Source organism: Protopterus annectens, chromosome 9.part0 (assembly GCF_019279795.1).
Source record: "Protopterus annectens isolate FY-2018-M chromosome 9.part0, PAN1.0, whole genome shotgun sequence".
NCBI lineage: Eukaryota > Metazoa > Chordata > Ceratodontiformes > Protopteridae > Protopterus > Protopterus annectens.
In genome coordinates, this window is record NC_056743.1 from 571,535,363 (window position 1) to 571,561,113 (window position 25,751).

Consider the following 25,751-nt stretch of genomic DNA (forward strand, 5'->3'; position numbering starts at 1 on the left):
CCAGTTCTTAGATTTGTGGCTTCTTCGGTCCCTTCAACCCGTTCTTCTAGGACCCTTTCAGATGTTGATGTGGATTGTGTGGTGCAAAGGCTTTTACAGAACCCGGCATTGACCAAATTACTTCCAGTTTCATCCCAACTGGGTTTGATTCCTACTACCGTCCCTTTGCCTGTGACTACTCCTCCTCTGACCTTACCTAGGCCTTCGGAGCCAGAGGTGGAAGATCTGATGGTTGTGGAACCCACAAAGCTGAGTCCTGTCCCAGTGACTTCGGCTCCATCAACCCTGATTTCTTCGGTGCTGTTCGAAGAGTCTCGGAGCCGACGCTCTCTCGTCGGTTCCGGGGGGGAGGGGGGGGAGAGTCGAACCGACACTCAATTCTGACCCTTCCTCTCGGGGCCTCTGCGCACATGAGCTCTGCTCCATCCTCTGGTTCGGAGCCCTTGGTCTCGGCACTGGGGAAGCTGCCTTCTTCCTCGGAACAGGTGAGGCCCTTGGGTCGAGACTCCAGTGCCTTCAATGCCATAAGGAGGGTAATGTCTGCCAAGACTCTCACTTCCTCAGGTCTTTCCTCTTCCTCCCCTAAAATACCACGTTCTGCCTCTACATTGCAGGTCCCTACTAAGCATCGAGACCCAGAGCCTCAGGTAACCCTTTTGGGTGAACCCTGCTCTACTGAGACCTCACCAGATGCTCCCACTGATGAGGTCCCCAGAAAGAGACTTTGCAAGAGGAGTCATTTGGATTACCCTCAGGAATCCTTGACATCAGACACTGACTTATAAGAATCAGAAGGGTCCCCCTCGGAGGATGTCTCCTTTGCAGACATCCTGGAAATACTGAAACAGAGGGGTGATTAGCAGTCCGTTACCCCTACTGAGGATGAGTCGGTGCTCCTGAAGGTCTTTGGATTTCAACCTTCCACATCCTGGGTTACTTCGCCCTTCGAAGAACTGATGGATCTGGTTGCTCGAAGGGCGTGGGAGTCCCCTGATTCCATGGAACCAGTCCCTCAGAGGCCCAATAAGTTCATCACTTCCCCTAAAGACAAATTGTACCTCACTAAAGGAGTTCCTGTTAATGCCATGGTGGTGGCGGCCACCAGGAAAGAGATGTCAGAGACCTCTTCTACTGTCCATCCTCCTAATAGGGATTCTAGGACTATGGACAGATATGGGAAGCGCATTTTTAGTTCTGCGACGTTTGCCATGAGATCACTTAACTACCTAACCCATTTTACCCTTCTTCAACGAGATCTCCTCCAGGAACTTGGAGATACTCTAAAGGGTATCACAGATAAAGCTGTTTCTGAGAAGGTGATGGCTCAGCTTTCTACCCTTAATTCCATTGTCAGCTCGTCCATGTGGCTCATTTCCTATGCAGCCGATGGGTCGAGTCGAGCAGCAGGTTCAGCGATAACTCTGCGGAGACCGTCCTGGATGCGCTTATGCTCCTTTGTGGAAGTCTTCAACTCTTCCTTTGTCAATACCCCATTTGATGGCTCTACTTTGTTTGGGCCCCAAGTCAAGGAGAGTCTTGCTAGGTGTGAGCAGGAAGGAAAGACTATCTGCTGTAGGAGTCTGTTTTTCCAACCCTACCAGACCATACCCCAAAGGGCAGAAAGGTGGAAAAATGTTGTTCCGGAAGTCCCAAGGAGCTTTCCAGAACACACGTAGTGAACCCCCCTTCAGGAGCAGAGGAGGGAGCAATAATGGAAGACGCCCCTTTGGCGGCAGAAGGGGTTTGCAAAACCAGGGCAACAGGAAGCAGTTCTCTGGCAAGCCTTATCAGCGCTCCTGAGAGGAGGCCCGACTGTCCTACTCTGGAGGCAGTCGGGGGTCGCTTGGCCTTGTACCCAGACGCCTGACTAGGAATTACATCAGATTCTTGGGTACAAAGCATAGTTACCAGAGGTTACATAATCCCCTTTTCAGAGTCCCTGCCAGTCAGAACAAGAATCCCAGATGTTCCACCCAGTCTGCGGGATCAAGCAGCTATAGAAATCCAAAAGCTGCTAGAAAAGAGTTATCCATCCAGTCCCGGCGGACCAGATAGGATCCGGAACTTACTCCAGATTCTTTTTAGTTCCAAAGAAAATGGGGGACTGGAGGCCCATTTCAGACCTCAGCATGCTAAGCGCTTTTGTAAAGAAGAAAAAGTTCCAGATGGTCACGCTTCAGTCGATACTCCTGTTCCTGGGAACGGGCGATTGGATGTGCTCTTCAGATCTCAAGGATGCATACTACCACATCAAAATGGCCAGACCTTCCAGAGATCTTTTGCATTTCTGGCTGGGGGCCAGTCACTACCAATTTCGAGCACTGCCCTTTGGTCTCACATTAGCCCCCAGAGTGTTCACCAAATGCATGGCAGTGGTTACGGCTCACCTGAGGCATCTAGGATTCCGGGTGTTTCCATATCTGGACAACTGGCTCCTGTCTGCCACTACCAGGCATCAACTCATTCTTTCTAGGGATCATACGATCAATCTCTGTTCTCGGTTAGGAATAACCATAAATTTCGAAAAATCTGCCTTATTACCATCACAGCATATCTCCTTTATCGGAGCAGATCTAGACACCACCACCGCATTGGTCAGATTACCTCAAGAAAGAGTTATCTCTCTACGAAATCAGGTGTCCCACTTGCTATAAGAAAAGAGAGTACCTGCCTTTCAGGTTTTAAAACTTTTAGGCACCATGGCAGCTACCCTCATAGCAGTTCCTCTGGGATGGATGCACACGCGGATACTCCAATGGTTGCTTTTCACCCAGTGGTCTTATCAACAGCTCCCAATGTCTTTCAAGATCCTACTGACAGACACTTGCAAGAAGGACCTTCTCTGGTGGCTGAACAATCACCAGGTGATGAAAGGTCGACCATTTGTACTTCCCCCTCCCATAGCCACGGTGACCACGGACGCTTCCCTGATAGGGTGGGGGTGGGGCTTTTTCAGGGAAGAACTGCCCAAGGTACCTGGTCAGAGATGGAATCTCATTTGCACATCAATGTCCTGGAGTTGAGAGCGGTGCTTTTAGCATTGCAGCACTTCCACGACTCTCTGCCTCGGGACACGATTGCGATCCAGACGGACAACATGTCGGTGGTCTGGTACATCAACAAACAGGGGGGGACCAAGTCTTATCCCTTATGCCGAGAAGCCTTGAGAATTTGGCAGTGGGTTGTATCCACCGGGAGCTTTCTAATAGCAACGCACATCCCGGGGAAATCCAACATGATAGCGGACAAACTGAGCAGAGCAATTCTGTTGGCCCAGTAGTGGTCCCTCAAAGAAGAAGTGACAGAAACAAATTTCCGCAGATGGGGCCAGCCTTGCAGAGACCTTTTTGCATCCCCGCTGAATGCCAAATGCAGACGCTACTTTGCCCTGAATCCTCCTCTGGGGGACAGCCCAAGGGATTCACTCGTACACAATTGGCCCTCTGGTCTCCTTTATGCCTTTCCTCCAACCCCGCTAATCCCCAGATATTTACAGAAAGCAAAAAGCTCGGGAAGGACTGAAATTCTGATGGCCCCCTTTTGGCCTCGGCAGATATGGTTCCCCTTTATCAATATCAACTGGAAGAATCTTGGTTTCTGGACCCACTGCCAGACCTTCTGGCCCACTCATCAGGAGTTCTTCACCCCTCTCTTCAGTCCCTCAAACTGACAGCTTGGCTGCTCCACTTCCCATCCTAGCCAGGTCATATAATTTGTCCTCCGCGGTGCAACATATTCTGGTCTCCTCTCATAAAGTCTCCACCAGAAAACTGTATAACAGCAAATGGAAACGTTTTGTTTATTGGGCCTCTCAACATGTTATTGATCCCTATGTCGCTCCTATTGATAGTGTTCTGGAGTTACTGACTATGCTTTTTCATGAAGGTGCAGCAGCAGCCACTGTAACAGTTCAACTGGCTCCAATTTTCACCTGGGATTTAAAGGGTCTAATCTTATCTCGCACAGATTATGTAAAGCCTTTCTGAAAGGGACTCGTCATCTTAGGCCACCTGTCAGACAACCAGTTGCCCCCTGGAATTTAAATTTAATACTACCTCAGCTTATGCTTCCCCCCTTTGAACCCACATCTTCTTGTCCCTTGAAGTTCATTTCTTGGAAAACAATATTCTTGGTGGCTATTACCTCAGCTCGTAGAGTTTCAGAACTACAAGCTCTTTCTATCAGGCCTCTGTACCTGATTTTTCATCCTGACAGAGTGTCTCTCAGGACAAATCCCACCTTTCTTCCTATGGTCTGCTCCGAAGTCAATTTGAACCAGTCTATTGAGCTGCCCACCTTTTTCAGACACCATTCGAATAAATTAGAATATATGTTACATAAACTTGATGTTCACAGACAACTGAGGTTTTATTTGGACAGAACAAAGGAGTTTAGGAAATTGGAGCAACTCTTTGTTTCTCATGCGGACAATAAAAAGGGGCTGCCTGTGGCTAAATTTACATTGTCTAAATGGTTATCTGACTACATAAAATATATATATATATATTCATCAACCAACCAACCTTTAGAGCATAGTGTGAAAGCACATTCCAACAGGGCTGTGTCTATATCTCTGGCTCATGCAGCCTGTTTGCCTTTGGATACTATTTGTGCAGCTGCTACTTGGTCCAAACCTCATACGTTTATCACTCATTACAAAGTGGACAGGGCCTCCACGGACAGGGCTTCCTTTGATTTCACTATTCTCAGGAATGTACTCCCATGAGCCACCCAGGATTAGGGTGCTTGGGACGCTACCCACATGTAAGAACAAACGGCGAGATTGAACAACTTCACATAAAGAAGTTATGTTCTTACCATAACATTCCATGTGAGTTGTTCATCTCACCTTTGTTCTTACACTCCCTCCCACCTTCCCCCTCCAGGTTCTTGAACAACGGGTATGACTGGTGGTCTGGTTGGTCTAACTAGTTTCCTTTACTTCAGCCAGAGTATTTCATGGCAAATTGTAAAGATATGTAGACATGTGTATATGTTTGGCATTTTAGTATGTTTAGTGATATTTTTTCTTGCTGGGTTCAGCAAACTAAATCTGAGGTTAGTCAGAGAGCATCATGGGATAGGGACTGTGCCTTGAGCTATTCAGAGATCTTGAGCTTGGAAAGCGGCCGGCTCAGAGCCGATGGATCGGCTCCATACCCATGTGTAAGAACAAAGGCGAGATGAACAATTCACATGGAACGTTATGGTAAGAACATAACTTCTTTTTTTTGAGCCTCCTGGTTTATTAGTGTTGCCAATGTCATTTTGCTCTCATTCCTGGCATGTATTGTGGAAAAGTTCTGAGTTTGCCTACAGCAGAAGAACCACAGCAGTGTTCTTGTGGCTGCCAGACCACTAATCAAGACCTCTAGTAGCATTATCTGCATTGCTTGGGTGGGGGTCATGATGTGATGCAGTGCCTGAGTTATCTGGAAATGCATAATGGAGAAACTGTTTGACTTAACTTGCTGTTTAAAAGATGGAGGTGCTTGGGAATGCCAAATATGGAGACTGGCAAAAGTTCTTTGGACATCCTGGTGCTTGTACCAGAGTACCATCGAAAAATAAAGGCAGCACAGTGCACACATTGTTAATACCCTCCTAAACCTAAGTCTGTTTCTTAGTTGTTCTTACAGTCCCTGTGTATTGCAGCCTTGCCCCAACTCCTACAGACTTTGAGGAGTCTGTAAAAACTGCAGTTACCTTAGAGGTACATCCAGGACAGAACCACCTTCCATCAGCAGTTGAATGTCTGGAGCACATTCATGACCAGCCTCCCTGCCCAGGAACCAGTTCTTAGAATCCACCAGCTGAAGCCTGGAAGTCGCAAACTGGGTTGGGAATGTTTACCCATGCCACTCCCCCTGCAGCCAAGGCAGGGTTCAGTTCACTTAGTTCACACTTCAGTTAGTTGTTTGAGTTCGTGTGGAACCTGTTATTGTGAATGTAGACGTACATTGTTAGGGAACATGATTCAATAACAGCAGCAGACCAAGTGTTAGCTTGTGCTCTGTCCTTGCCAGATGTGGCAGCTGCATCTTCAGTCACCAGTCATGCAGCACTATACACGTGAACCCCCATGAAACTTGGCTATAAATAAGTACAGTCAGTCTGGTACTGACACGAGGTGAGGTTCTTCCTCCTAATATGCATTCTAGAGGTCTAAGAATTTTGAGTCCATTGTCTCTAAAGCAGATAATGGTAATATAACATTCCTCCTTAATCCCCCTGCAGGGTGTCACCTCCATTTGAAGAAACCATCACTTTCATGAGATCCACCACCAACTGACATCTGGTACCTATGTCTACATCCCTGAATGTATTAAATTAATATTTGAGAAAGGAGGAGCCATGGCTCATCCTGCTTGTGAAGACTATTGTCAGGCATGTCATTTACACAGCTAGAAGGACCGTGATAATTCTTTCCTATCACCACTGGAGGCATATGCTATATAAAGTCATTTGGCTCTTTGGAATGAGAACCTAAAATCAGCCTTGAATGCACTGTTACACAACCTATACAGTTCTGTATATGCACAAGAAAGTACTTGATGAACAGTGTAAAGCATTGAAGAGGGTGTGTAAGAATGTACTCTCTGCCAGGTTGAACCCTGATGTCCTCAATTTTCTGCCTCTCTTGCCTATATTATATCCTTTGCTAGGGGATTATATGCTGGAAATGCATCTGACCCTCCTTCAGTCTGAGGTCAATGAGGAGATGGTAAAAAAAAAAATAACTATAGTTTTCACATTTGACTGTAGTGTTGCTCATAGCAACACTAAACATACTGATACTATGATAAGGGGAGCAGCCTCGTGTAAGTTTCCTATTTCAGGGGAATTTCTTTTTAGCTATCCCTCACAGGTGTTGTTTGCTGACTTTCAGTAGAGGTAACAAACCGTTACTGTTGTAGAAGCCTCTAATAATCAATACCCTTAGGCATTCCTGTCTTATTCTAGTCCTGACCACTCCCTGAAAAGAAGATATACCTTTGCAGGCTGTGGAAAGCTCTCAGTTGTCAGATGGTCTTACTTTCCCAGCAGTGCCTGCCAAGTATCTGAGTACCATACCAATGGTCCAGCAGCAGGAATCCTATCATTCAGGCCTGACTGTAGGGGTTGGCAGATTTACTGTAGCTTGGAAAGTCAGCATAAAAGAACAATGGGTTCTTGACATTGCCTTAAGTCCTTATGTCCTCCCCAGGAAAGTTTTTGCTGAAACACCACAAGGATAACTATTTAATTGTAGCCTGCAAACAGGCTTCATGTCTAACGAATGGAGAACAGCAGCAGTCATCCCACTGCACAAAGGTGGGCCATCTAAAGACTCTGGAAACTACAAACCCATAAGATTCACTGACCTCATATGCAAAGCCAGGGAATAAAATTATCATGGAAATGATCAATAAACCTCCAAACACTGGATCCAACCCAATTTGGTTTTGTCAAGGGCAGGTTATGCCTACTTAGCCTGGTGGACTTCTTTGAGGTCACCCAGGCAAAGGATGAGGGCAAAATGATTCAGACTACCTACCCTGACCTGGTCAAGGCATTTGACACAATATCCCACTTGGGCATTGGTGACAAACTCAAGAGGTTAGCTATAAACCTTTGTCACTTGGTGGATAGCCAGCTGGCTCACAGACAGGACCCAGGAAGCTACACTTGGGGAGTCCACCTGTACAAAGAGGCCAGTCACAAGCGGGTCTCTCAGGGATCGGTCCTGGGACCACTCTTTTTTGGCATTTACTTCTTTGACGTTAAGGCCAATGTAAAGGGCCTCTGGCTGATGAAATTTGCAGATGATTGCAAATTAGAAGCAAGCATAGTATCCCCCCAACACAAATGTCCTCCAGGAAGGGCTGACATAGACAAGTTGTATCAGAGCCATGGTCCAAAACCAAATGCAAAGAAATGCATAATGGTATCATTCAGGAAGTCATCCACCCCTTGGTAACTATCATATTGACAACACACTTCTAACAGTCGTCTCAGTAGTCAGGAACTTGGGGACATGTGTAGACAGTAATTTAACCATTGACCATCACATATTTACAGTAGTGAGGAAATCATTCTGTGTCGTGCAACTTCTTAACAAAGGTATGGTATCTAGGTCCAAGGAGGTCGTTGTTCCACTGTATTCAGCATTCTTCAGACATGTCATTGAGCACAGCGCCCCCTTTGGTATGCACCTAACTTAAATGCATCCTACAGTTAGAATGTCCACAGAAGTTCCTCACTAAAAGAATACAGGGAGTAAGTAACATATCCTTTGCAGACCACCTCAAAGCCTTATCCCTGTATTCTGTCTCCTATAGGCTGTTGAGGGGATTTCTATGATTAGCATACAAGGCATTGTTAGACCTCACCCTGATGGACCTTCTGCATATTCGCAAAAAAAAAAAAAAAAACACCAGACTTGCCCATTTTTAAGACTCAGACCTTGCCTGTGATATAAATAGGACCTGCTGGAGAGACAGGTCTGTATCCCAGAGGTTACCCCTGCTCTGGAACAGGCTGCACATCCATGTGAAGCAGAGTTCCTCCCTAACCCAATTCAAATGTAACTTGGATAATTGGATGGGGAGCAGGGTATTTATCCCTGGTTTTGCACTCATGTCTCTAATGGACACAGGCAGCCTGTAAATGGTACATATTCCAGGTGCTGGCTTGCGAATGTTTTATATCCCTAGCTCCTGCTTTCACTTATCAAGGGTAGCAGAACTTGTCAGAGATTTGGAATGCAAGGTTAGGCATAAAAAGGCCTTTGTGGTTGTTAGCCTAGTACACAACTGTGAAACTATGACCTAAGCTTGGTAGAACTCTTGGAATATGTCTAAACTCTATTGTTAAGTGGTCATAATGTTTGTCCCACCTTAAAAACAAATTCTGGTATTCTACTTTTACCCCTTCTTCATTTCAGGTAGGATTTCAAGTAAGAACAAAGATTTCTGTTTTGGTCCCAGACCACAACATCTTCACTGATCACATCTGCTTCATCAGGTTCTAGAATTTGACTCTTGAGAATGTTGTTCCCTTGTTGTCACATGGTGGGTTAATGGCATCTCTGGACATGAAGGATTCCTTTTGGTGCCGTTTGAATTACAATGTTACGGCATTTGATCATTCTTCTGAATTCATTTTTTTACAAGATGCTGGCTGTGGTAACGGAGGTCTTAAAGGAGGAGAAACTTCATACAATCCCCTACTCAGTGGTACCATCCATGGTATGTGTGTACACACCCTTGTTTACATGCTTAGTGGCCTTCATAAACTGAGAGATGTAATCCCTGGCTCTATATCAGAACATTTCCTTCATTGCCATAATCTGAGAACTCTTGAATGTCTTTTGCTCGTACCCATACATAGGTCTGTGGAGGATATCCCTTTAGCCACCTGTGTGAGCAAACATCAGATGGTCTAGACCCAGAGCCAGTTGCTCTTTCTTGTATTGATGGCCGCTGCAGTCTTCGTGGTACATTCTGCACACCTGAATTTGGTATTGAAGTGGCAGTGGCTGGTGTGCCACCACATGCTTATGCATCTAGTTCTGGCATTAGTTTTCTGTCACTGAACCCCTGGAGTAATGGACAGTTTCCACATATCTCATTGTGGGATTTCATTTCCTGTAGCCAGACCCACTGTACTTCCTGATGATGGATACTTCAGTAGTATGGTGGAAACCATGTTTGTTCCTTCACAAGTCAAGGAAAGTGCTTCCTCATGAGAGGAGGATGCACAACCAGCTGTAGATTTGAATAGTCCTCAAGGCCATGGCCATCATGGAGGGCTAGCTGAGTCTGACACTTATCCAGTTAACCAGCCTAGCACATAGTACCTAAATAAGTAGGGGGCATGTAGTCTTACCGCCTTTCCACCAAAGTAATGCAAGTCTATATTATGACTGAGTCTTCAATTATAACCAACTCATGTGGTTAAGACCTGGAAGGGTGAATTTTTTCACAGCCACATGGAGAGCACATAATGATGGTTATGATTAATGAGACCCGATCATATTTCTTTGGACTATATACAGTTTTATCTACTTCATGGAACGCTAGTTATAGGAAAAAAGTAAAGGACAGCCATGTGTGTTTACTGGCTTCAGTTTGGAAAGGACTTGTGTAGCTAAGCAAACAGAGTTCAGATAAATTGTTAACTAGATTATCATTTGTTAGAGATGAGGAGAGAGTCCAACTGGGCATTCCTAGGCTTGGAGAAAGCATATGACAAGGTCCCAAGAAATCTGATTTGGGCAGTTTAGAAGTGCTTTGAAGTCCCAGAAATATTAGCAGAATTAGTACAGGCTATTTACAAGGACCCAATGACTCAAGTACGAACAGTGTTCGGACTCGCAGATAGGTTTCCAGTGGGAGTGGGCATGCATTACGATTTACCTCTGAGCCCACTGCTGTTCATACTGGTAATGGACTACATTAGCAAACAGGTCAGTGGAAATAGATCAACAAAGATACTGAATGCAGATGATGTAGCATTACAGGCAGACTATGAAGAAGAACTTTAGCAAAGGATAGAATGTAATGCAAAACTGAATGCACATGAGATGAAACTGAATACAGATAAGACAGTTGTAATAACAGCAAATGGAGAAATCAGAATAAGCTGAAAACTGAGGTAGAAGGAAAAATAATGTAATGGGTTAATAGCTTCAAGTGTCTGGGGTTGGATGATTGAGGAGAAGAGAAGTCTGAATGAGGAGGTCGAAGCTAGAATCAGAGAGGCGCTGCAGCCAATTGGCATAGAGTGTCAAGGTAGGGTATGACAGAAAAATGAGAAAGAAGCTGAAAGGTAATGTGTACAAAACAGTGGTGCGACCAGTACTAGTGTATGGTATAGAAACCTTAGCAGTAAAGGCAGCGCAGTTGAGAAAGCTAGAGGTGATGGAGATGAAATGCCTGAGACGGGTGGAAGGATGCACACAGTGGGACAGATAAAGAAATGTGGACATAAGAGCATAAGCCAAAGTAGCTACAATTGAAGAGATAGTGAAAGAGAGCAGATTATAGTGGTTTGGGCACATGTTCAGAAAAGCAGAAAACAATCTGCTGTAGAAGATTTGGAACAGACAAGAAAAAGGTAAGAGGAAACAAGGGCATCCAGCAAAGAGGTGGATGGTGTGAGAGAAGACATGTGACAGGCAGGCATGACTGTCAAGTTGTATTGGATTGAGAGAGATGGTGACAGATGACATGACACCCTGACTCTTTGTAGAAAAATAGGGAAAATGGGGTTGATGATGATGATTATCATTTGCTATCAGATGCCATCACCCACTTGGAAATGCTGCTGCTAAAGGCCGAACCATAAAAGGTGTAGCTGTTGCCATTGATTGTTTCAATAACATCACCGTTGAATAGGAGTAACAATTCAAGCAATGATACTTGGTCATTGCTTCATACCTTCAACACGCATCATTGCTTGATCTGTTACTACTACTTTGGTGCTTCAGGAATGTGCCTTCTGAGTTTTTGCCTCTTGGCTTCTTTCCAGTTCCTGTGTTCTGGTGGGTCTTACGTCTTGGGATTCTTCCCAGCTTTAGACCAGTGGGTAGGTCCCCCAGTGCCTAGTGTCACACATCACACATGTCATTATTGTATAAGCTGATCAGTCAGGGGGCCCACCCCATTGGGTCTAATTACTGTTTTAGTGTTTCGCTATGCATTGATGTCTGGATGGCCTATGCATCTAGTAGCTGCTGCTTAAATTCCCTATGTGCTAGGCAAGTATATAGGTGATTGTACAATATAGATACCACGTTCCCTGTATGCCAGGCATGTATATATTTATAGGGGCTTTTACCATGTAGGTGTACAGTTCCCTGAACACCAGACATCTATATTTACATGTCCTTGTACAATGTAGGTGTCAAGTTCCTCGTATGCCATGCATACACATACTTGTATATTCTTGTATACTGTAGGCTCCAAATCATCATACTTTTTTCTTGATTTATAGGAACTACACTTATTTATTGGATGGGCATAAGCTGTTGGGCTCTGGGGCTAAGTACAATCTCCAAATGTGTTGCATGACAACAGGACACATGTCAGTAGAGTGCACATGTGCTCCTGTCTGAATGTGTCAAATTCAGTGACAAATACCAAGGAAGGTCCTGTAATGTTTCACCTAATATAGTAAGGATTTATCTACTAGTTTCTGTGGCTTTCACTTATAATACTCATTGTTTTTTTTTCTTCACTATACAGGTATTCTGCCATGAAAGCAGTAATGCAACAGCGTTTACAAGAACTTGCCTAAGGCAGGACCGCTCTTTAAATCTATGGGCAAAATTTACCTGGATATGTGGAGTTGATGATTTTGTTCAGAGAGCCACTGTTCACAGTAGTACAAAGACATAGTCAGAAGACTGCACTTCAGTGTAGTTTAGAGCTCTGTCTGCAATAAAGCAATATGCACTTCATAATTTTCATCATTCAGGAGTCCTGGCACTGAAATTTCCATATCCTTTATGCTGAGCAAATCTCCTGGATGGAAAAAAAAAAGAGCACAATTCATATTGTAACATAAGCCATATATATACCTGACGTATAAACCAGGTGTTTTGGGAAGGTGCATCTCTTAATGTTCTTTGTTTAATTTGTATCAGCATTTTTCTTAGCTGTGCATATCTCTGACTTATTGTGCTTGATATAAAAATTACTACCAGATGAGCATTTCCTGCATAATCTAAAGAATTTGCAAGCAGAAGATGGTATGCACATTTTAGTGATACTTGAGAAAATGTCCCATTGCAGATTCAAGTAACCTTTGAGGTGGCATGAAGACCAAATGGGTGGAATTGCTATCAGATTATATTATGCTGGAAAACTGAAGTTTGTGTAGGACCATACGTGCAGAATAAAAGTGTTGAGTTGCTTGATTATTGTATACCAAAATAATTAGCACAAACAATGAGGATGTGATAAAATTGTTTTATGTCAGTGTCAAAATGGGTTTTGTAGCGCGTTCTTGGTAGTGCAGCTGAAATCATGTAGTTACCATTCCATGTAAACATTTCTTGCATCATTACTGGAAGCTTGTTTCTGAATATGTTTCTTTTGTATTTGTCGTTCCCAACCAAGTAAACAAATAACTGTATTATATGTGCTCTGTCTCCTGCGCTGCTGTTGTTCCTGTTTAATTCTGTGGGAATTCATTGCTCACAAACAAAACTACAGACCCAGCAGTGAGCTGCTGTCATGTGTTTAAAGTTTATAACATTTCCTTTCATGGCTTTTCTGTCTGTTTGGACCAGTAGAACTATGGTACTTAAGGAATCAAGGCTGCTGTTCTGCTGTTCAGGTTCTTGTGAATGTCTGGTCTGCCATCTTGGTGAACTGTGAAATAGAAGTGTTTATGAAACTGCACAGCCACTGTCCTCAGCAGTGTGGGGACTGATTCGTGGAAGGGAAGATCCAAACAATAGTGACTTAACTGATTAAATCAATGGCATGTTCATATGCACAAGAAACAGTCAGTAGGCAACTGGATGTCTGGACCCAATAAAATGTGGTGAAATCACAGTGGGCCACATCAACCAAATAAATTGCCTATAATATATCATGTTGCTTTTTAGGCATGTGTCTGCCTATTATTATGCAAATATAAAAAGGCCTACTAACAGGATAATGCACCCCCTAGCACTTTTAAGAAAGGTTGGACACGTAGGCATATACACACACACACACACACACACACACACACACACACACACACACACACACACACACACACACACACACACACACACACTTCTGTCTGTTAAAACTATGCTTATTTTTTATCTTAATAACCTAAACAAGGCACTGCCACCTATTTCTTTTATGAAACAGATTAGTAAAATGCTGTATTTTTCATTTGTACTGACGTTATATGACATTGTCATACCGTAGCAATAATATTGATGCATTTTGTTTTGCAGACATGACATTTTTTTTCTTTTTTAAAATAGGCACAACTAATACAGACATAGTGTATTGTAGAATGGTACAGCTTTTGTTAGTATTGATTTGTTCTGGTACTTTTAAACTAAAGCACAGCAGTTCATGTACTTATGAATAAACAAAAAATATTTTACCTAATATTTGTGTATTGGAATTTTGTATTACTGATGATCATGATAGCACAAAGTCATTTAACCGGTGTTTGAAGGTTGTGTTGATGTGCACATGTTAAAATATAAGACTGCACTGGTCAGTCAAGCATGTTCTAAGATTCATTTTCATGCTTTTTGTCACTGATTAACAAGCTGGTTAATTTGCATTTCTGCTCCGTCATTAACTGTATCAAACTATAAAAGAGATGTAAGGAATTGCATTCTGTCTAAATATTTTGTCAGTGCTTGGTTTGAAAAATGGACTTAAAATATAACGCAACTTGCTGTTCCTTAAGATTGGTTCATTCTTAACAGCTTTGAAAATCATAGAAGTGACACACACAACTTTTTTTGACGTCTGAGCATGTTCAGTTTTTGCAGGGAAGTTGTCTTGTATAGTGTTTCAAAACAATATTATCAAACGACCCAAACCGTAAAGACAACAATGTCTAAACGTTGTAAATACCGAATCCATCTACCAGTGTGAACCTAGGAATAAGTGCTAACATGGGTCCTGCGGGGGTGTGAACCCAGGAATGAGTGCTAACATGGGTCCTGCAGGGGTGTGAACCCAGGAATGAGTGCTAACATGGGTTCTGCAGGAGTGTGGACATAGGAATTAGTGTAAACATGGATCCTGCAAGGGTGTGGACCTAGTAGGAAAGAGTGCTAATATGGGTCCTGCAGGGGGTGTGGACCTAGGAAAGAGTGCTAACATGGGTCCTGCAGGGATGTGAACCCAGAAAAAAGTGGTAATATGGGTCTTGCAGGAGCCAAGTCAAGGAGTTCAATATTGTGCTCTTCAGCATTTTGGTCTTTCGATTTTGTGATCTCAAGAATATGATTTTCAAGACTGTGATAATAAATGCACACACACACACACACACACACACACACACACACACACACACACACACACACACACACACACACACACACACACACACATATGTGGGTCTATGACACTAGATTGAAAACTGATTTCATTGAACAGCTTTTACATCGAAAATGCCATTGATAGAAATCAGTTTTATGAGGGGCTGCGCCCCGCACCCCCCACTGCATATATATATTAACTCAGAAATCGCACTACACTGAGGAAGGGGCAAATTTTCCGATGTTCACTTTACCGTGATCTCACAAAACCAATTTCTATCAAAGGCATTTATGGTATAAAAGCCGTTCGATGAAATCATTTTTCGATCCAGTGTCATAGACCCATACATACATATATATATATATATATACACATACACACAAACACACACACACAGTTGTAAAGTGGCAAGCTGGCACATTAATTGTAATCTTAACTTATTGTGGAGATCTATGCTTTACTTAAGAAAACTGCAGCTCTTTGTATACATTTCCATTTGAATCATATGGTTAAAAATATGCATAACTAAGCTTAATATTTACTTCACATTTCAGTTTCTTGAGTCCTTCTGCACCGGTTGAGAAGACAGGAGCTAGATATTTCAGACTGTATCCAAAATAAAAACATCATTATTTCAGAAATAGTCAGTACTTGTTACAATTTCAGGGATTTGTTTCCTGATAGAGCCCCACAGCCATAGCTAAATATTTGCGTACCTGTTATGTTTTTCTGATTTGTTTCTCAAGTAATGTGTTGCAACCATAACTAGTTTTAGGTGTCAGCCTGCATTTGTTAGTAGCAAAGAGTTTGTTAAAACTAAATTAATTAACATCAGTTTTGCTTATGTGGAATCACTGAAGTCAGGCTATGCTGACAATGAGATATGTTAAGAAGTTTGGCCTTTGAACCCCCTGTCTGAATAGCAATACTCATGAGCACAGAGGCTACTAAACCACCATAATTGTGCTACAGTCTTTGAGGTTACAGCATCTTGGTTGGTATATTTCGGCATAGAATATAAAGTCAGTTGACATCAAAGCAAGTTTCTGGTGAATCTGCAGCGCAGAAAATACTTCAGTTATATTAATAAAATGCACTTCAGTGTCTAGAAAAAGTTATCGGTATTTGGTTTGTTAAAACAGAAAAATGTTGTACGGCAATCTGTGCAGTAATAACATTGGTAGGTAGCATGTCCAAGTTACAAAATCAGGTAGTAACATAGCCTTACAATAATTTTATATTTTATGAGCCTTTAAAATAGATAAGTACTTCCCATGGCATACAACAAGCTAAACACTGCAATCCTAGTCTAACACAGAACTAAAACAGTTTCTCCCCAGAGGGTCAGGGGTACAAACTTGGAACTATGCCAAACTAATCATAATCTCATCTCACCTCACCCTCAATCTCACGTCATTCTTTTTTATTCTGTGCTTCTGTTTCCCTTCCTTTTCTCCCATTTCACTTCTATCATAATCCCAGCTGAAAATATACTGTCTATATCTTCCAAATTAATTCTTCTTCTTAGTTTCATCTTCTGAATTGTTAGCCAGCAATATTATAGAAGAACCCTTGAAGGTGACCTATGGTTAAAATACCTCTAGGTTAATATAAATTTATGAAGCTACTTAAAATCTGAGGACAATGTGCAGTATCCCTACAAAGCAGTTATATCAACAGCATTATTGTAAACTTATCAGGATCTTAGAAACGTGTAAAAACACATCAACCGAGCAAAATGCAGCTACATCAGTCATAAACTATGTAACATAAATAGTCGCCCATCACTCCTGCAGAATTATCTAAATAATTTCGCAAGTAATCCACTTTCAGTGTTAATACTACATGCAATAGTATCCCTATAACTAGATCAAAAGAAGTCACCAACATCCTTGGTTCTCACTGTGTGAAGCATAGCTCGCAACCAATCAAGGATTTTCAACAGAATCAGGTGACAAATCCAGGAAAAATTTGGGACAGTCAGGGACACTTCTAAAATGAAGTAAAAGAAGTCTTTAGCTGTTAATTACTGTAATTATTAAGTACAATTCACCACAATTCCTCCAAAAGCCTCCGATTTTAGAAGGGATTAAGAGGGACAGAGGTAACATTTGGGTCAAAATCAGGGACATCCCTGAAAATCAGGGACAGTTGAGAGGTATGGGGCAGAGAAAGGCACAGCAGTATGGCTACTTCTCAGTGTGTGGATTTTCATTGACTAATGTTATCACAGAGAAAACGTGGATTCAAATTCTTTATTGTACTTTGCATCAATTACCCTGTAGAAAATAATGACTCAATACATTTCACTTCACAAGGTATCCTGGATCCAGGTGGACTTTCCTTCACTTTTATCCATACATGCAACACTTTCATTTGTGCTCTAATACATCAGATAATTAACATTCAGTCTGTTCCTGCCTTGTATTCTGGAAAAATGCACTATAATTCTGCTTCCACAAATTGTGGCATGCTTGGGAATGCACTTGAATGTAGATGTCATTCCAATACATGGTTTCTTCACCTGGGGCTTAGTCACCTAATTGATGTAAGTCACTCTTGCAATTCACCCTAGGGACATAATATAACAGCAGCATTCTTTTGGTTCACTTTTTCTTCAGTCTGGCTGCAGTTATTTTTAAGTGTTACCTAATTATTAGCAGTTTTTGTTGTGGCTGCATGTGGTGGGAAGCAACTTTAAGAAGGAGATTGCCCAAGTGGATCTTTTCAACCTGTACAGCTCTCCTCCTCATGTACACAGATGTTGCAAGAGATGTTACGTGATGCTTGAGCTGTTAAGGAGGAGACCACTGTAAGCAGTACCTACAAAAGATGGGGGGGGGGTGTAAGGTTGATTTAAAAAAAACTGGGCTTGCTGCAACAAACTCAATTAATTGGATTAACAGAAGGTAAGGAAGGCCACAAACCAGTCTCCTTCCTAGAAAAGGAGTTACAGTAGTTACTGCAGAGGTAAGAAGTTGTAGAGTTGTAGAGTATGTATTACGCTCCTAAAAGCATGTTGCTAGGTGGTTAAGGGAAAGTTGTCGAAAGTTTAACCATTTATATTGTGTAAAGGCAGATGTCCCATCCTATGACCACTCTCAAAATGTTTTCCCAGCTACACTTCATATCATAAAAATGCAAGCCCTTGTGCTTTGCCCACTATCTTTTACACCCTAGGCAAGGACTGTCAGCAAATCCCTCCCACTTGCACAACGCTGTGAAATAACATTGTGAGTTTATATTCTTGGGGGAGGGATTGTCGGACATGCTGTGCACTTAAAAGAACTGCCATCATCCCAGGGTCATTTTCTGTTTTGTTTACTATACTACTCAAACGTCACAAGGCTGTTTTTAATTTCAGAGTGTATAAAATTTATGCAATGAACCATCGTGATTGACATATCTGTTCATTATAATTACTGCAAATCACTCATGCCAGGATGCTAGGATTAGCTTTTATATTAGTAGACAGCACATGTGGTGACCAGTTTTGAAGCCATTGTCCATGATGTTGTGGGCTGTCACTCTCCCATGTTTCAGAGGAGTCTGTCAGTGGTTTTGATACCATCACATCTACAATCATGACCTAGTTGACCACTACCATAGGTTCATAGGTAGGTACTAGGCTATCTGCCCTGGGACCTATATAAGCCTAGCCAAAAAGCTTCCCAGGCTTTTGCCACCCAAGAAAATTATTTTCCTATGCCCCTGTCAAGCATTGCCTCAGAAGTGATCCCCGAGGTGAATTTTCTATTTCCCATCCAGTCATCAAGATTTTTCTTAAAGTGGGCCAATGAGGAGCATTGCTTGACATGAATGGGTAGTTTGTTCCAGAGTATGGGAAGTCTCTGGGACAGGAATCTGTCCCTCCAGCATGTTCTGTTGTGGTGACAAGGTTAAGGTCCCTGGAGTGTGTGGTTCAGAGAGACTGGGACTTCTTTAAGTGTAGCATGTCCAACAGCTCTGGGTTTGACATAGCTTTGTATGTTAGGCAGAGATCGCCTCTGAGTAGGCGATATGCGACGGAGTAGAGCTGGAGTTTTTTGAGACGGTCTGCGTATGGCATCTGTTTGAGGCCAGTAATCCTCTTAGTGAGGTATTTCTGTGGCCTTTCCAGTTGTTGTAGGTGTCTTGTGAGATACATGCCAAAAGGGGCATTGTACTCTATAATGGGTCTGATGAGGGATGAGTTGAGTGGAACAATGACTACCTTTTTTCTAGAGGAGAACCCTTTTGTGATGAGGTGTGCTACACAGAAGGATCTCCTGACTACTGTGGCGATGTGGTTATCAAAGGAGAGACTACTTGCCTACCTGTGTCCCGAGGTCTCTTATCGCACTTTCAGTGTTTAGTGAGCTACTGTCTATGTGGTAGTTCATGGGTACCGAGTTTTTCCCAAAGGGGATGACAGTGCACTTTTTGGCACTGAGCTTGAGGCCATGAATTTGACACCAAGCATCTGTCTCTGTGAGGCCCTTTTGTAGAATGTCTATATCATTAGGTGATTCTATTATGGCTCCCAGTTTGCAGTCATCTGTGTTGGCCTGCACTTCAGAGAAATAGATGCCAAACAGGAGAGGACTCAGGACCGAATCCTGTGGTACTCCACTTGTCATTGGTCTGAAGTCAGACTTGAAGTCGGCTACTTTTACTGTGTGGGTTCTGTCAGTGAGCCATTTGGCCACCCATCTTGTGACATAAGGATTTATGCCCAATTTAGTGAGTTTATCTATAATTCCAGAGTGGTAGATGGTATCAAAAGCCTTGGAGAGGTCAAGATAGGCTGTGTGCACTACCTTGCCCTCATCTGTGGCTCTAGTGACTGTTTCAAAGAAGTCAATCAGGTTTAGTAGACATGATCTACCTTTTACAAACCCAAACTGAGTGGGGTCCAGGGTTTGGAGGTTACCCATGTCTTTGTTTATAAGCTCCAAGATGATACGTTCCATGGGCTTGCAGACCACGCTCATCAGGCTAATGGAGTGGTAGTTTCCGGGGTCTGTGGTGGCACCCTGTTTGTGGAGTGGGATAACCATGTGGATATGCATATCATATGGGAATTAGTAGTCTAATGCTGTCCTCACATGCCTTCAAGGAGGATAAGTGAAATACCTAGCATTTTACTTGTTCAGTTTAATAATTGCAGCTTTACTTCATTGTTCATTATTCATGCACACTGGTTTCCATGTATACAGTGTACTACTCTCCTATACCCCTATTATGGTGACACTGCTACTCATATTCCCTGGTATTATCCTCCGTCATAATAGATGTTCTTTAGCCATTGATATACATTTATTGCATTTGTTTACCTGGAAAATCAGACTGGGTATGAAACACCATTTTAGCAGAGTCCCTGGGAGAAAAACTTCACACAAAGTTACAGTGATTATTTACTTTAACAATGACAAGTACAATAGATAATGAAATCTATGCAATGACAACATGGGAAACCACAGTAGGAATAAAAACAGGAGTACAATAGTGGTATACAAATGTGTCTACAATAGTGGTGTAGAATAACATGATATAATACAAAAATGCAGATACAATGATATATACACACAAGTTTGTTTTTGTGTAATACTTTGAATTGAAGTTGTGGATTAGTTGTGCATGTTATAATTAGAATAATTCCGGACATTCCTGGAGTGCACTATCATCACAACAGTAAGCTAGCTGTAGTCAGAGATTATCAAACTATGTGATTACTGGAAAATCTCACCCAGACTCTTACACAACTTGCTGTGAGGGAAAGGTTAATTTGCTTTTGCTTTTTTGTATTTTGTATTGCTTTTATTATCTTCTATTTTGTATATTGTGTGCATTTTCTTTACACGGTGTTTTTACTTGTAGTCTGCTTTTGACTGGATAGTTAATATTTAAACCAGGAAGGAGACTGCAGCTGCGTCTCTTGTGAGTCACACAGAAATTAAGTTTTTCACCACCCTCCCACCCTGGTGGTGGTGTGTTTTTAAACTCAATTGTCTTTTCTAGTTGCATGCCCCTTATGTTAATTTGACCACATATATCCTTCCTTCTGTTATTCCATTGGTAAGAACAAAATTATCATTTTGTGAAGTCACTCCTCTTCAGCTATTTAAATGTATTGGCCATCCTACTGTATTTCATAGAACCAAAATATAAAGTGCCCACCCCTTCCAATCTATCTTGCTCTTTTAAAATTAGTAGCTCTCCCTTTAAATTGCTAAAGTTTGTTACCCATTCTTTCATACCTAACTATTTAGTGCACACTACAGCATTTAGATTATTAACCCATTTTTCCATCTTACTTTTAAAATTTGTAACAGCTACTCCAAGACCACCAGTTATTGGAGAGCGCACATTCTCTCCATCAGTAGTCATTTCTGTATTAGTGCTTCTGTTCTCCTGGTGGGAGAAGGAGCACAGGGACATTATTTCCTGGAGACTGCTGATCACCAGAAAGCCTAATAACTGCTTCCAGCTTGGAATTTATGAAGGAGCTGAGTGCATTCATTCCTGACTGTTTCTCATTGGGCAGTGAGTGTCTGTGCTTCACCTTCCTGATTGGTTTGGTTGCTATTCAAGACATCTACCAGGAAAAGGCTACAACAAGACTACAGACCCTTGCATCATCTGTGATAAGACTGTGGATCACCAAACAAGCTGTGACCTGCTTCTCATCTTGGGATTGGTTCTACTGTTTTGCTTCTGGTGAGAGAAGTAGCAAAGGAGAACTGTATCCCAGCAGAGTGAAGCTGTAGTGAGACCAACACTAGTAGTAGCCAGGCAGTAGTCATTCAGGTGACTCCCCTCTTTTCATCATTCTTGACAAGTTACTTATTTCTCTTTATTAAGTACTCCTTGATTTGCTTCAAACTTCAGAATATCTACCTAAATACTTCATCCATAAATTAAGGTCTACTTATTGGTTTCCCATCAAGTGTTTGGTAGTGTCCGCTGTAGACACAGACACCTTGAGTTGATATTTTTCCTGCAAAAGCACCATTAAAATATCACCAGTGCCTAGCTGCACACAGGACAACTAGTTTGCAGTCACAAGCACTGCCCCCAGAGTTGAGACTGGGTACTCCTGCCATTACTGTATATTCTAACTTCAGCTGTCTAAATAATTAAAAAAAAGTGTCTGTTGCTATGGTCTTGAACATTCCCACTAGCTCCTTACTAGCTTGGTGGCTATGGGCATCCTGAGGCAATGTAGTAATTGCCACATGTTTACTGACAACCAGTTAATTCTCAAACTGATATGGTATGTGAGAGATGTATTTACACAATGTCACTAGAGGCAAAACTGTAACTTTAAAGTATTCCTAATGTCAGTAAGGTTGCCAGCAGTACACATGCTGCACCCATCACACACAATTCAAAGCAGACATATAGACTCACATTTGCTGAGGCACTATGTAATCTTCCTAAACCCCAAGACAAGTACACATGACACCCTCAGCAGCCCCAAATACACTCTTTCAAACAATACCCACATCAGCCACATCTCATGGAGCCCTCTGCTTGCAGCCCATAAGACAACCCACCAAACAATCCAACATTATGGTCATTGGAAACACCAGATTTTTTAAGCACCTTTATTGAATTATCACTTGTGACATATTGAGACACAGCGATGTCCCTCTCACCAGGCTGAGTAAGGAGAAAATAATGGTAATTTTCTTATCAAGGGCCATGATTCACCACATTACACACACACCCAGGTAACTGGACTACAAGTACCAGTAAGATTCAGTCACAGCACATGTGGATGTGAATAACCTGAGACTCCCTAGACTGTGAAGAGAGACATCATGGAGCTCTCAGATTGTGTGTTCCAGGCTGGTATGAGCCTAGGATGGAGTAGCATTTTACCTTCTCCAAGGATACAAACAAAAGATGACTGACTAATAACTGGCTTAGTTTCTGCTGTTCTGGTGTCATTCTAAGTGGGTGCAATATTTGTCGGTATGGCAGAAGATGGTCAAACAGACCCTTTGCTTTGCCAAGGATGATCTGCACCTCCCCCCCCATTCTACTAAATATTAGCTAAACATTGTCCTCCCCCATAGTGCCTTTTTCAGCAGTGTCAGACTGAAAGTACTTCAGACATAGCAGATCACAACAAAGAAAATCTAAACGTGTTACTACTCAGTGCTAGGAGTTAAACAAAAAACTCCACTACCTAGAAGCACTCTTCACCATATCTCTTGTAGATCAATATGTATGCGCATATAAGATCAGACCATAAATTAATTTCACTGGATGTCCACATCCCGACCCCACCCCCAGCCTAGAAAACCACAGTGAAAAACTTCTCAAAAGCGAACTTCTCACTTCTCAAAACCGAAGTGGAATCCTTCAAGGCCCCAGGGCTAGTGGAAACTACAGCCCAAACTGCAGAATCCTATATAAATGCATTCTACGGACATCTCCAGGAATGCATGGATCATGCTATCCCAAACAAAACCAAGACCCAATCATCCAAAGGTAGGTGTCCAGTCTGGTGGACCCCTGCCATAAATAAACTGTACAACAGAAGGAGGAAGCTACTACATGATAGAGCAAAATCCCTAATAGGATAAGCATCTCTGATCAGTACTAGCAAAAAATTACGATCCCTCATAAAATCCTCCAAGGCCAGCTTCGAGAGAAAAATTGCACAGGACACCAAAGACAAGCATAAGGCTTTTTTCAGTTATGTTAGAAACCTGGGATGCAACTCCCAGACTTGTTCTGAGTTGATTCTAAACGACAAAAAATACACTGAACCCACAGACATCGCCAATATCCTGGCAGACAGGTTCAGTGCAAACTTCTCCCCCCCTCCTCCCCAAAAGAGCAAGTATTTATCCCGGCAGAGGGCTGCCTCCCAAACATCTCAGATGCTCAGATGAAGGCTGCCATCTCCAAAGCAAAAAACACTGCTTCCATGGGACCAGATGGTGTCCCAGGTTGCGTCCTACATGAACTCCAAGAGGAACTAATCCCTCAAATAAAACAGCTATACAATCTCAGCCTCACTACAGGATATGTGCCCACAGAATGGCGTACAGCAACAGTGGTCCCACTCCACGAAGGTGGAGCCTCTATGGACCCTGGAAACTATCGCCCCATAAGCCTGACTAGCTTAGTCTGCAAGGCTATGGAGAGGATCATCATGGAGCTCATAAACAAAGACATTGGGGACCTACAGACACTAGATCCTACCCAGTTCGGCTTTGTCAAGGGCAGATCCTGCCTTTTGAACCTGGTTGACTTCTTTGAAACAGTCACCAAAGCCATAGATGAAGGGAAGGTAGTCCACACAGCCTATCTGGACCTTGCAAAGGCATTTGACACAATACCCCACTCGGGCATCATAGATAAGCTATCCAGCTTAAATATAAACCTGTATGTCACAAGATGGGTTGCAAACTGGCTCAAAGACAGAACCCACAGAGTGAGAGTTGCTGGAGCCATGTCAGACTCAAAACCGGTCACAAGTAGCATCCCACAGGGTTCTGTCCTGGGACCACTCTTGTTCGGTATATACTTTTCCGAGGTACAGGCAAATGTGGGAGGACTATGGCTCACCAAGTTCGCAGACGACTGCAAACTGGGTGCCATAATCAACTCTCCAGCTGACACAAACATCCTTCAAAAAGGTCTCACAGAGCCAGATAAATGGTGCCAGCACCATGGTTTCAAGCTAAATGCCAAAAAATGTATAGTCATACCCTTTGGCAAAAACAATGTGCCCACAAATTACCACATAGGCGGAAACCCATTAAGTACAGAGAAAGTTATTAGGGACCTGGGGACCCAAGTTGATAGCAATCTCTCCTTTGAAAACCACATTGCCAAAGTGGTTAGAAAGACCTTCTACATAGCCCACCTCATCACGAAGGGTTTCACATCTAGATCAAGAGAGGTAATCGTGCCCCTTTATTCATCCCTCATCAGGCCCATCATAGACTACAATGCCCCTTTTGGGATGTACCTTACCCGACACCTGCAGCAATTAGAAAGACCCCAAACGTATCTCACCAAGAGGATCAAGGGTCTCAAACAGATGCCATATGCTGCTCTGTTAAAAAAACTCCAGCTCTACTCAGTTGCATACCACCTACTTCGAGGCGATCTATGCCTGACATACAAAGCTATGTCAAATCCAGAATTAATGGACATGCTCCACCTCAGTAAATCTAAATCCCTTAGAGGCACACGCTCGAGGGACTTGAACCTCAGCACAGAAATAAATAGAACTTGCTGGAGGGACAGGTTCATAACCCAGAGGCTCCCTTCGCTCTGGAATAGAATTCCAGTTCATGTGAGACAGAGCACCTCACTGAATCTCTTCAAGAAGAATCTCGATAAGTGGATGGGGGATCGTAGGTTTGTCCCAGGGATTACTCCCGTGTCACTATTAGACAGAGGCACAGTAAACTAAACCTTAAAAAGGGCACAGTATACTCAAGTCGGGGTGGCATAAGCCATACAGAATTGGGCTAGGCTTATAATTGCCCCAGGGCAGATAGCCTAGTATGAACCTATGAACCATACCTCTTGTAGATCAATATGTATGCGCATATACCTTTAAGCAGCTATCCAAGGGCTTGCACAAGTGTATAAATGCTGAGCACGTGCAAGTCTGACTGCCATTTTGTAGTTAGCTGTTGAGATTTAAGCATGTATGTATATAAGGTCTATCTGTTAACTAGTTTGTTCGTATTTAATGATGCTGCTATCCATCCTGATCTGTTTCTATGTAGTAAAGGATCT

The 25,751-nt window shown here is 42.6% G+C and overlaps 1 protein-coding gene across 3 annotated transcripts in view; it reads left to right on the forward strand.

Moving 5' to 3' along the window:
- Positions 1-13,645, forward strand: part of RASSF2 (Ras association domain family member 2) — a 228,946-nt gene extending 215,301 nt beyond the window's left edge. For all 3 annotated transcript variants that reach the window (XM_044083102.1, XM_044083101.1, XM_044083103.1), the window contains one exon: positions 12,231-13,645. In XM_044083102.1, coding sequence (XP_043939037.1) covers positions 12,231-12,282 — 52 coding nt within the window. In that variant the 3' untranslated portion in view covers positions 12,283-13,645. The remainder of the gene's footprint in view (positions 1-12,230) is intronic.
- Positions 13,646-25,751: the final 12,106 nt, after the last annotated feature.